Raw genomic sequence first — 12,892 nt, forward strand, 5'->3', positions numbered from 1 at the left:
CACAAAACCTGAAGAATTATAGACCAATTTTCAATCTTCCGTTCATGTCGAACTTACTTGAGAGGGCTGTCGCTGATCAACTTACTACCTACTTATTTAACAACAACCTTCTTTTTTTTTCTTTTTTTAAAGTTATTTTTTGGGGGGCATTTTTCCATTTTTTTATGACAGGACAGTGGATAGAGTCTTGAAAGGGGGGAGAGAGAGAGAGTGGATACGGAAAGGGCCACAGGCCGGATTTGAACCCGGGCCACCGCGGTCAGGACCAAGCCTTAATACATGGACGCCCGCTCTACCAACTGAGCTAACCCAGGCGCCCGACAACAACAACCTTCTTGATAAATTTCCATCTGGCTTACGGTCCCGTCATTCCATTGAAACTGCCTTGAACAGAGTAGTCAATAATTTATTAGTTACTGTTGATTCCAACTTAACATCAATGTTGCTGCTTCTTGATTTGAGTGCAGTGTTTGACACTGCTGACCACAGCATACTTCTAAGCTGTTTGGAGAAGTACATTGGTATTCTGGGTACAGTGCTTTCATGGTTTTATTCATATTTATCAACGTAAAAGCTACAACAATATAATCTCAGTCTTTGGCTCTTTGCCTTTTTATATCCACATGCTTCCCCTTGGTGAAATAACCTGCAAATATGGCATTAATCACCACTGCTACGCTCAGGGTCTGAAATTAGCACCCGCCACCCGCCAAATGCGGGTAAATTGTTGGCAGTGGCAGGTAAAAGCGTCAGGCTATCCGCCACCTTGGCAGGCAGGGAAAACGATAGGGACATTGATGAAAGCTGGACCATCAAAAACCTTGGAGTGATTTTTGATTCTGGTCTAACATATAAAGGCTATTACCAAGACAGCATTTTTGCATCTTAGTAATATTGACAAAATACGACCTATTCTATCATCGCATGATGCTGAAACTGTTATCCATGCATTTGAATCCTCCTGTCTTAATTATTGTAATGTCCTTTTCCCTGGTCTACCTAGTTGTGCTACTTGAAGTCTTCAGCTTGTTCAGAAAGCTGTAGCTACAAAACTAGAAAAAGTGAAACTGTGACACCCATTCTGGCCTCTCTTCACTGGTTACCAGTACAAGCTAGAGCTGATTTTAAGGTTCTTCTTCTAACTTATAAACCTTTGCATGGTCTTGCACCACCTTACCTAGCTGAGCTAATTACACCGTAAACACCAGCCTGACCTCTTCGCTCTCTTAATGGTGGTCTCCTGGTCCTTCCTTCAGTCAGCAGTAGCCTACCATGCCCCTTTATCTCTAGAATGGCCTTCCATTAAACGTTAAAGAAGCAAGATCAGTTGAAATCTTTAAATCAAGACTGAAAACCTACCATTATTCACTTTATTATAGCCTACCCTAGAGCTTAGTCAGGTCAATCCCCTTTTAATATAATTTTAACACTAATGTTCTTAATGTGGCTGTTCTTATATGGTGTATTATTTATTTTCTTGCTGTGTGTTCTGTCTGTTCTTGTATTTATTACAGCCAACCCCTGAACTTAGTCGGGTCCATCAGCCCTTTTAACATCCCTGTTCTTACTGTGGTTGTTTTACTTTTAATGTTTATTATTTGATGTGCTTGCTGTGTGTTCTTTGTATTCTTTTTTAATTGTAAAGTGTATTGGGACCATGCTGCATGGTGGTGCTGCATAAAATTGATTGATTGATTGGATGTGCTTTAATTCTGTATTGTCTACGATCGAGTGTGGTCACAAAGCAGCGATAAACACACAGAAGGACTCGCCGTCCAGTCTGTTTTTGTCTCCTTCCACTAACTGACATATACGGGTGATGCCGTCGTAAATTGAATGTCTGAAGTGTATCCAGATATACCAGACTTCCGAACGTCTCAGACGCTTCAATACGAATACGCATATACCGTTACACCCTTAGTGGAAATCACTTTGTTTTTTGGCCACATCAGAGTGAAATTAATTTTATTGGTTGAATATTATCTGTGATAAATACCAACAGACTAATCAACTTTCTTATCAGAGTTCTATTAGCTGCAATACTGGCGATGTAAAATGGACTTGGCAGCAAATCAGGACCAAGCATGAAAACATAATCCAAAGTGGTAAAGGATGTAGTTGTTGTGCCTTCATCATGACTGTAGCTATGGATGATATGCTGTGTAAAAGTGTTTATTATTACCTGAAGTTAACAGGAAAAAAAAATACACTTGCTGTGTACAGTATTCTTGCTCAGAATTTCTGCATCACCAACTGAATGCATGTAGGTTCCCATGGCGATGCATACAGTTTGTGCTACTGCAATTGCACGGCTTCATTTTAGCAGCATTACTAATGTAATGGTGAGGCTTGACAAGTTTGCATATATAATGTATTTTACAAGAATGGTGACGCAAGGAGTTGATTAGTGAAAGGCGCTTTTTATAGCCGGTTTCAATCGGGAACTCTGAACATAACCAGGGGTCTCATTTATAAAACAATGAGTAGGATCCATAGTAAAAATGTACGTCCGCACAAAAGCCGAACATGGAGTGCGCCAAAAAAAACTAACTGTGCATACGCACACCTGCAGGCAATGTTCCCTTTATTAATCACAGCCCACCTGGAAATGTGCGCACATGGATCCGCCTCATATCCCGCCGTCTAAACACCAACATTCAACCATAAATGGTTGATGCAAAGCACCTCTTGAATGTTTCTGAATGAGCCTGTTGATCAATGGATCTTCACGGTGAATCACGGCGACTACCGAGAGGAAGACCAAGAAAAGTTTCTTTCTGACACAGAGATCGAGGTGCTTGTGGGCGAGGTGGTCCCTGAACACTCGTTCCCTCCTAATTCTACAATTCCCATAGTCCTCACAGTGCCAGTGCATCCTCCACGCAGCATGTTACGAGTGTCACCGCAGTGTTTATATGTTTACAGCAATCAGACTGATCGATTCACAACTTGCCAAAATTATTGAGACAATCAGTAATATCCCCCCGCCCTGGATATCATTTGAAAAAGGAAGTTTGATAAGTGAACACAATTTATTTATTTAAGTTTTTATGGTGAACTTGGCCTGCATTATAATTAGGACTGATAATGATAATGAGGATATGGAGATTAACGACTGTGTGAGAGCTGTCACTGGCTTTATTTCCACATTTTGCTAATTTACACCATCCATACTGTACGTGCAGGAGGTGAAGATGTAAAGATGTTTGTCTATGTGTACTGTATCTGTCCCTATCTAATAAACTATACATAAGTGAATCAGTCATGTCTTGTTCACTGTAGCGATTTTACACACAACAACTTTATGAAGACTAATATCGTACATGGTGATATATGAACACTATGAGAAAATATTATTAAAACTATTGCCGCTCTGTTCTGCCATTCTTTAAAGCTGTTTGATGTAATCTTGGATTTCTACAACTGATGATGATGATTTCAACAGTTACGTTGCTCCACAACTGACCACGAGTGTCGGTAATCCGGCCCTCTCCTCTGCACTCCGGAGGTGGAGGGAATGTGATGGTGAGACAGCGCTGATGAAATATTGATCACAATTTGCTTTGAGATTTGAGATGGCTGATATCTTTTACATTTGTAAGGTGCGTATGGAGCACAAATAACACTGCTGGTTTGAATGTTTATGATAAAGTAACGTGTGATTTGAAGTGAAGTTAAATGTGTGGGAGGCATAAATAAACGTATAATGATGCCTCTCACATTTAATTTCTACAATCTGGCTTCAATTCACCACCTCACCACCTGCGTCACCAGTTTCCCGCCTCCAGGTCAAAGTTTCCGTACAACATGCGCACATTCTCCGGTCAAGTTTGGTTTCATAGATCGCAACTTTTGCGTGTGTGGGAAGTAGCGTACGCATATATCAGGCCCCGTTTTGTGCGTACGCAATGGTTAGAAATGAGACCCCGGGTCCGTAGCAGGTTAGGTGTGCAGCATAAGTTACCATGGCGATCTAGCCAAGTTAAAAGAGAGCCACCTTCCTAACGTTGAAAACTCTAGCTTCAGGCTCAACATTCCTCACTAAAACCCACTAAGTTTGCTTCATAGTTCACCTCTCTGGAGCAGAAAATATCTCGTGGGAGTTCTGTGACGGACCCCTGCGTAGTCTGCTTGTGTGTGTGAGCACGACATCAGTATCAGTTAACTGTGGTTTGCCTGTTTTGGTTTCAAGGTGTCAGAGGAGCCTGAGTCCCAAAGGCTGCCTTCACATGAGATCAGGCGGTGCGGCGAAAACGCAAGTCTTCCCCCATTCATTTTGAATGGCTGTAGTGCGTTTGGGCTACGGCGGCTGCAGAGGGTGCCAAAAAAATGCAGTGGCCTGCGGCAGAAAAGTAGAAACAAAATCAACTTTTGGAGGATCACGCTGCGGTGGGTAATCACGTAACCTGCGATCTAGAGCTGTAAAACCCAGCCATGAGGGGGAAAAAAGGCATTAATCGTCGCAGCTAAGGGGGCATTAAAGTGACTCGCCCGCCCAGACCTCCGCACAACCCTGCGGCGAACTGCTGCAACGCCGGATCTCGTGTGAATGCAGCCTAAGCCAGATGTTTGTTGTTTTCTTCAGGTCTATGACCTTGACATTCGACACACTAAAGGAACAGACAATGTCACAGCAGATGAGTTGTCTCATGACCCTGTGCAAAGATTTTTGCCATTGTGATCCCTGATCCTATACTATCATTTCATGTTGCCTGTGTGACCTGCGCCTGCTGTGCTTCTCTGGTACAAGGGTTGCTGAGGATGGGTGGGGGAAGGAGCAGGCCGAGGGGTCACGTAGCGTTACATACTGTGTTTTCTTTTTTCTTTACTTTGAGTAATTGTTTTGTGCTTATGGGTGGTTGGCAGAAGGCCAATGATCCCTCTGGGACACTGACTTTATGCTTGTGTGTGCGACATCAGTATCAGTCAACTGTGGTTTGCTTGTGTTGGTTTCAAGGTGTCAGAGGAACCTGACTGCAGTCCCTAAGATCTGGAGCACCTGGGCCCAGTGCTCCACGGGATATAAAGGCCCAGGCTTCCACTTTGGCTCGCTCTATTCCCTGCCAACCCCTTTTCCTTACAGCCTTTTGTTACACTTTTTACTCACTCACTTTTACCTCACACTACTTTAACAGCTCCAAATGAACACTAGTGATGTCACTGACTAAAGCCCCGTTTCCACCGCAGGAACTTTCCCCCGGAACTAAGAACCTTTTGAGGAACTCTTCGTTACGACCACAGGGACCACGGTCTAAATTAAGTTACGGGGACATTTTATGGGATCTTGTTTTGGTGAGTTTTATTTTGTTTCTGTCTTTGAATGAAGTACTTTACGATGCTCCGCCACTAGAACAGCTGATCTCAACATAAACAAACACACGTGGATGATGACGCAAGTGTACTCGGGTACGGAACAACTTTACTAATGTGAAAGATGAGCGGTGAGTGGGGGAGTGGGGCAATTGTAGTCGGGCACGGTACGGATCAATCGTACCTAATGTGAAAACGCCCTAAAAGTCCCGGGAACTTTTAGTGGAAACCCGGCTTATAGTAACACACCACACATCCGAAGTTGCTTCTTTATGTTCTTTGTTATAATTAATAATTTATTATTATTATCTGCCATTTTGTTTCCGTTCCTGTTTATGTCATGGCCCACGAGCCGGGTCATGACAGTTCTGAAAGCGCAGTTTCAAGTAATGACATTAGATTTCTACAAGGTGGGAAAACACCGTTCTTCATCCGTGTTTGCACTTCGGTTGGTTCGTCACGGCAGATGACACAGCGTTTGTGTGTGTGTGTTTGTGTCTGTTGTTTGCCAACTGTGCTTTGTACGGACAACCGCAGATACATGACTCTGTGTGTATGTGTATGCTGGGTTTGTTGGGACCTGCTGCACTGATTCCTGACCAGCTCGCAGTATCAAATTAGCAACACTCAACACAGACTTACTGTAACTTAACACCCACCAACTCTCACTTTTTCTCCATCGCTCTGTCTCTCTATCCCTCTCTCTCTCACACACAGACACACACACACACACACTTTTCTTCCTCCATTCACCCCTCTCTGTTCCTCACCATCTCACAGTTCTCAGTCATCTTTCTCTCTCTTGCTGACTTTCCCAGCCAACTTCTCTCTGCTGTTGTGTTGCTAGGTTACAAACTAGTTGAAGGAGTGGGCGTAGTGTGGTACCACACCCCTGTTAGAACATACAAGTACGCGCGTGCAGGCGCACACACTAAAGACACAGAAACCCAAATTCTACCCTCCGTAGTCATTACAAATCTTTGATTGGCATAATTGTAACAACTTGTTCTTTTTTATGCATGTTTGTGTGTGTGAGAGAGATTATTATTATTTTCATTATAGATTAATCAATTGATTATTTTTTTAATTAATGGTCTGAGCTGCAACGATGAATCAATTAATTGTCAACTACTAAATCAATCACCAAAGAAAGTCCAAATTCTCTGCGGCAGCTTCTTCAATTTGAATAGATTGATAGATAGATAGATAGATAGATAGATAGATAGATAGATAGATAGATAGATAGATAGATAGATAGATAGATAGATAGATAGAGTTCGCCACCATGGAAAAACAACACAACAATGGAGCGCACACCCCATCAAGCCCCCAGGAAGAGCGTCGGTCATGGATGCGAATTTTCGTAGTGGCCAAACGGCGATACTGCAATTTCCGTGTCCATCACGTGATGCCATTGGGCCCAAAAATACTTTTTCCCATAGCCTTACATTGGGAAAGAGACGTCTGTAACTCAGCGGATAATTTTTTTGGGAGGTAAATCACTTTCCCAATACGAACACTGTAATAGACCCTATTTAAATCATTAGGTCCTAAAAGTTATAAAACACACTAATAGCTGAATCCAGAGTTATTTCCCTTCCTCCGTTCATGTGAATGAGATCCAGACCGAGGCTGGAGCGAGGGCTGGGAGGCGGAGTTAGCAAGCCGTGACGACAGCGTGACGACAGCGTGACGACAGCGTGACGACAGCGTGACGACAGCGTGACGACAGCGTGACGACAGCGTTACGACGGCTGTGACCCTGTGACCGAGCCATGTGACCGAGTGGACGCTACTGCGCATGTTCCATGTGCCCAATAGATGCGGAAGATCGCCGGAAGATCCGGGTACCTTTCCCCTTGGAAGTCGAGCCATTTTAGCATCATGCGCCACTGAGCAACTTTCATAGGAATGAACGGGGCCCCGCCTCCAACGCTGTATCCAGTTCTCTTAATACACCCATGACAGCCATCAATTAGTGTCTGTAGCAAATCAAAATGGCAGCAAAAGAAAGTTTGCTGATCCCATATTTGTGGTCTGATAAACAGTAAATTCATCGAAATCAGTGCCCCATATCACTATTTTCCAAGCTGTCATAGGGACCCTAAAAAGTTTTGGAAAATCTTGCAAAAGTGCATCTTTTTTTTTCTTTCAACCTTTGATTTTTTTCCCTCCATGTCCCGTCCGGGCCTCCATAATTAGTTATGTTTCAAGTAGTTGCAGTGCTAAACATGGACCCACAATTACAGACAACTGTCTGCAATAATTGCAGGTGTGCTATTAGAGATTCTAGTCGATCCTTGCACACTTTAACTCCATTCATCCATTCATTCATGGATTTACTCAATCAGCGTTCTATCCATTCATCCATTATAATCCCATCATCCATTCACCAATAGATTTATCCAGGAATCCATCCCAGCCAGGATTACGCTCCATGAATAAAATGTGTTTTACTGTTGATGGAAGTGCTTTCATTCTGTATGAGATGTGCTGCAGTGCAGTGAGACTGGTGTATTTTCTAAATTCAGTCTACTTGCGTAGTAATAATGCATGAGTAAAATAAAATTCATCTTCTCCTGATCAGTTTTTTTGTGATCAAAACATTTTGTCAGCATGTTAGTGTTGCAACAAAATGTGATTTTGTTATAGAATAATTAATGACATGTATCCTGTTCCATTTGTTTGAGCCAAACGATGATGGCGTAGGAATCAGACGGATGATTTGGACACAGTTTGCAGCAACAACAGTCGTGCAGTGGTGTTTATGTGTGACTCCACCCAAGAGTACGATGTCACTCATCCTTCCACTCGCTCTTTCAACTCATCTCAGTGTACCAGTCCATCTCCATTTATCCACTCTATAAATCCATCCAGCATTCACCCATTCATGTATCTACTCATCCACCCAACCATTCCTTTCATCAGTCTTTTCATAATTGTGCTCTCATCCATTCATCCATCTAGCCATCTACTCCTCCATTATTCATCCATCCACTGATCTACTTTTTTAACAATTCAACCATTCATCCATCCATGCCTGCTCACCTTCAGAGGTGTGGGACTGTAGTCTCTGGCAGAGCCCCTCTGTGTCTCCGTAGCTCTCCTGGATTTTCTGCAGGGCATCGGTCCCTCGGAGCTCCATCAGCTCCGTGAGCTCCAACGCCGTGACCCCAAATTCTCCCCCTGCTTGGCTGCCATCTGCCCTTGCTCCTCGCGTCCCTTTGGGATAAAACTCCACTGCACTGTTTGCCATTTCACCCATAGTGGCTGTTGTTGACATGTCAGTAAGATTTTTCTTCTGTTTTGGTCCTCCTTTCGCTCTGTAGTCTGTCCTCAACTCAGTTCCCCTTTCGTTTGGTTGGTGGAGGGTTGTTCATGTGCTCAACAGTGAGAATCTTGGTTCAGTCTTGATTTCTTACTTGAAAATGTGTTAATATAATCATACACCTAAACCCTTTTTTAAATTTCATTTAGGGCAATGAAGGGACGTTGGTTGTTTGTTTTTGTTTTTTTCTCCTCACTATCTTGGCCTAGCCTCCCACTGCTCCTTTAATTCTCCATAACAGGAGGAGGAGGAGGGTGAGGGGGATCAAGGACAGCAAGTGGGGGCACTTCAGAAGCGTGAGGTCTGAATGAATCCAGCTTTCTTTTCCTTCGTCTCCTCTGCGACTCCGCTCTTTCCTCGTTTCTGTCCCCCTCCCTCCAGGGTCACGGCCAGTCCATGGACAGACAGACGGACGGGCTGACAGACTTACAGACGGGGATGGAGGGATGACGGACGGATGGAGAGAGGGGCGAGCAAGGCAAAGGCGGCTGATAAACCAGAGACAGGAAGTGGATCCAGTTTAGAGGTAGCTACTGCTGCACCACCAGGACCTAAGAGAGAGAAAGGAAGAGATAAAACATTACCACTCTGTTGGTCTAGTAGGCTATGACTTGATGTATACAGTCATGGGTACAAACATGATACATCTGATTATATATAAGATCATTATTGGTACTAGTGCAGTGTCTGTTCGGGGCGTGGCCGTTCGACACGCGTGCCCATTCGGAACTGTCTGATTGCGTTGTTAGGGGCCGCAGACAACGTGCTTGACTTAGTCTGCAGAGCCCTGAAGCCTGAAGAAGAGCGCTGTTGACATTGTTTATTCAAAGTTGATAAATATTGAGCGTGTCGCGTGTCCAAATTGCACCAACTTCAACAATGCACGGCCTCGGGTCCCCAGCAAAACACCCGCCAAGTGTGAAGTAGATCGGATGAACGGTTCTCGAGATATTCAAAGGACACACATACAGTACATACACCTTTGCTCAGTTTTTCCACGCATTTCGCCGTAAACACCTTTGTCTCACTTCATGCAATGTTTAAACCTACGATCATTGATTTTTTGGCCACTTGGGGGCAGCACAACAAGCTGTAAACATAACACTGACATCACTTTATAAATTCCTTATGGCTAACATGTTAGAAAACAGTGGCTTATTTACATATGCAGCTGACACGGAGTATCATTAGAATTAATTTTGAGCTGACAAAAGTCCAACACTCACTAGTGCAAACCGATAAATCGTATTTCCATCGTGATCATGATGTGAACATGCACGATAAACACAACGCAAAAGACTGCCTGAAATGCAATGAATAAGAAAAATGTGAAAAAAGTGCAGTAAAACTTTAGCAAGTGTAAAGCCAAGACTTTATCAAGTCTACTTTAAACCTGTTCGACAAGCATAAACATGATGTTACAGTTTAACATGTAAAAAAGCAATATTTCGATCTGCTCTGTCAGTAAGCTAGCTGACAGCTTTCTCCAAGCTATACAAATCAAACAATCACCTAAATGTTGCTTTGCTGTCATCCACTAAAAATAAAGCACCACCTTCCCTACAGGATGGCATTATTCTATTGTTTGTTGTCAGTAAACCCCATGAAAAGACCAACAAGGTGGTGGTCCATCTCTCTGAAGAGAGGCAAAGTCCCTCCCCTTCCGGTGGACCACCATGGGACTTTATTTACGGAGAAAATATGAACGGTAGTCAACAGCAAAAGACAAATAATGTTTTGATCCGATTTGAATTGCGTTATGAATCACACATATGATATTTGTCAATTTCAAAGATAATTTTGCAAGTCAAGAAAGTTACAGATTGTTATAAAATAGTTGAAGTATAAGGCTGAAAATACGTAATTAAAAAGACGACACACCCAAAAGTGTCGTAGTGACGTCGCTCTCTCTGAAGCTACGATACCTGTGTGTTTCCTATTGGGATGAACTCACACCAGCAACGGGTCTGATTTTCTTTCTCTTCCCGGCTGATAAAAAGACCAGGAGTCGCTGGATAAAACACATCAGGTAAGATAACGTTACATCTTTGCGTGGAACACAGCTACGTTAGCTAGCTAGCTAGCTTTAACACAAAACTAAATGATACTACGACAAACTGAGACTTTCTTGACTTGGAAAAATTATATTTTAAATTGAGAAAAATCATATGTGTGATTCATGGCGCAATTCAAACAGGATACAAAAAAATATGTCTCTCGCCGTTGACTACCGTACATATTTATATTTCCGAAAAAAGGTCCCATGGTGGTCCACCGGAATGGGAGGGACTTCGCTTCTCTACTTTCTGACTTCCCTAACCTCTGTCTTTGGCTCTCAGTTCCAAGCCCATTGGTTCCTACTCAGGACTTAAATCTTTAAAAAGACCTCATAAATATGTAGTTTCATTTCTAAAGTCAAGTCAGACAGTAATTTCCTTGAACAACTGGGCGCTCTAGTTTTTATCAACCATTACTCAAACAGGAGCATTTGGTGCTCTAGTGAGTATTTCCAGCAATGCGTTTTAATACTTTCTGGACAACAACGGCTCTATGGCACAATCAATTGTTGGGATTTGTTGTTAATAAGACAAATAAATATGATTACCATCATGTTCCTTTAGGTTAACCCAAGTAATGATAACTTCAAACAGTCTATCCACTGTCACAAACCGTGCCGTGCCGGCACACATCCACATGCCTTATAGGTGTGATTAATTCCTGTTCAACTTGTTCAGCCTAATAAAAGGCTTGTGACACCCGAAAGAGGGGAAGTGAACTGTGCTTGTTGAATCCCCTGAAAAACAATTCCCCAATCACTAAATAACATTTCAACCCATCTCTGGAACAGATTGAATTGGAATAAATCTGACACAGTATAGCGCCGAGTAGGACAGCAACTTCAGCCACACTGAGAGAGACGAAGCTTCGTCCCACATGAGCAATTAGCGCTGCGTGTAACTAAATATTCTCAGCGTCACACATGACACAACACGTTCTAAATGTCCATTCTAAAGGATGAGCATTAAAAAAAAAAGAAGAGAATCTCATCATTAATTCCTTTTCTCCTCCCTCCTCTCCACTCTTCACTCTCCCTCAGCTCCCTCTGCCTCTTGCATCTTCTCCCTCCCTTTTTTCCTCTCTGCCCTGCCATGCCTCCATCCTGACTGAGAGTGTTAGTTTATGACTGAGTCACCCAGCTCTGCCTTTGAAGCTTCCTCTCGCTCCATCTTTTCTTATTTGCCTGCTCTCCCATCTATCTATCTGTATCTGTCTACTCTCTATATATGGATTCATTATGGATTGTCTGGGGTTTTTTTTGTTTTTTTTTACATGGTTTGTGTCATTGCTTGTTATTATTTTACCATCCGCTTTTTCCTCCTCTCCTGACTCCCTCATTTTGTTGCTATCCCTGTCTATCTGCTTCCTGCTACTGCAATCATTTATTTACTCAGCCAGTCGAGCATTTTCTTCCCAGCCCGGTCTCTTACTCACTGATTCTGTCTGATTTTATAACGCTCACGCAAGAAAAAAAGCTCTTCTGTTCAGCCTCCCAACTACTGCAACTAACTCTGACCGTGTCTTTCTGTTTGTTTCAGAGCTTTGATGTGCATGTGCACATGTGCGCCTGCATTACATAAACTGAAAAAAAAAAAAACTTTGTTACACAATTTATTATGCCTTTCTAACTCTTACATACACACACACACACACAAACACACAGACACACACAAATACAGTCCACTTTAGCCATAGGATTCGAGCATCGCAAGTGTACAATACACAAAAAGACACTAACAGCCCAGAGACATCACTTATATGATCGCTGACATGACACACAAACAAATGTGTCATACTCTGCTTTCAAAATGAAAGTAAAAGAGAGTGAGGGGGATGGGGGTACTGGCTGAAAATGTGTTTGAACATGAAAAGAGTCAGACAAAAGGTCACCACAATCCTCAGTGGCCTGCCCATTTATCCTGAATGCTAGCCCTGCTTCTCCGCACACCATCCCTCAGGGGGTCGGAGCAATTTGATTGTTTTTTTTTGTTGTTTTTTTTAAGAGAAAGTGGCCTCTCTTTTTTCCCCTCAGGTATTATTTCTTTATCACAGAAGCAAGAAAGTTGAGGAGGGTACAGAGTGGGGAACACACCGGAGTGAAGGTCCTCCTGGGATTTGATTCTAGGCCAGCAGTGTGTGTGTGTGTGTGTGTGTGTGTGTGTGTGTGTGTATGCGCCTGTATATGTGCGTGTGTGC

The 12,892-nt window shown here is 42.9% G+C and overlaps 1 protein-coding gene across 5 annotated transcripts in view; it reads right to left on the bottom strand.

Moving 5' to 3' along the window:
• The window catches only part of atp2b3b (ATPase plasma membrane Ca2+ transporting 3b), a 65,938-nt gene that overhangs the window by 51,258 nt on the left and 1,788 nt on the right, over positions 1 to 12,892 (bottom strand). For all 5 annotated transcript variants that reach the window (XM_074643167.1, XM_074643163.1, XM_074643165.1 and 2 more), the window contains one exon: positions 8,359 to 9,189. In XM_074643167.1, the coding sequence (XP_074499268.1) occupies positions 8,359 to 8,593 (235 nt within the window). In that variant the 5' untranslated portion in view covers positions 8,594 to 9,189. The remainder of the gene's footprint in view (positions 1 to 8,358; positions 9,190 to 12,892) is intronic.

Source organism: Sebastes fasciatus, chromosome 8 (genome assembly GCF_043250625.1).
Source record: "Sebastes fasciatus isolate fSebFas1 chromosome 8, fSebFas1.pri, whole genome shotgun sequence".
In the NCBI taxonomy this organism is placed as follows: domain Eukaryota; kingdom Metazoa; phylum Chordata; class Actinopteri; order Perciformes; family Sebastidae; genus Sebastes; species Sebastes fasciatus.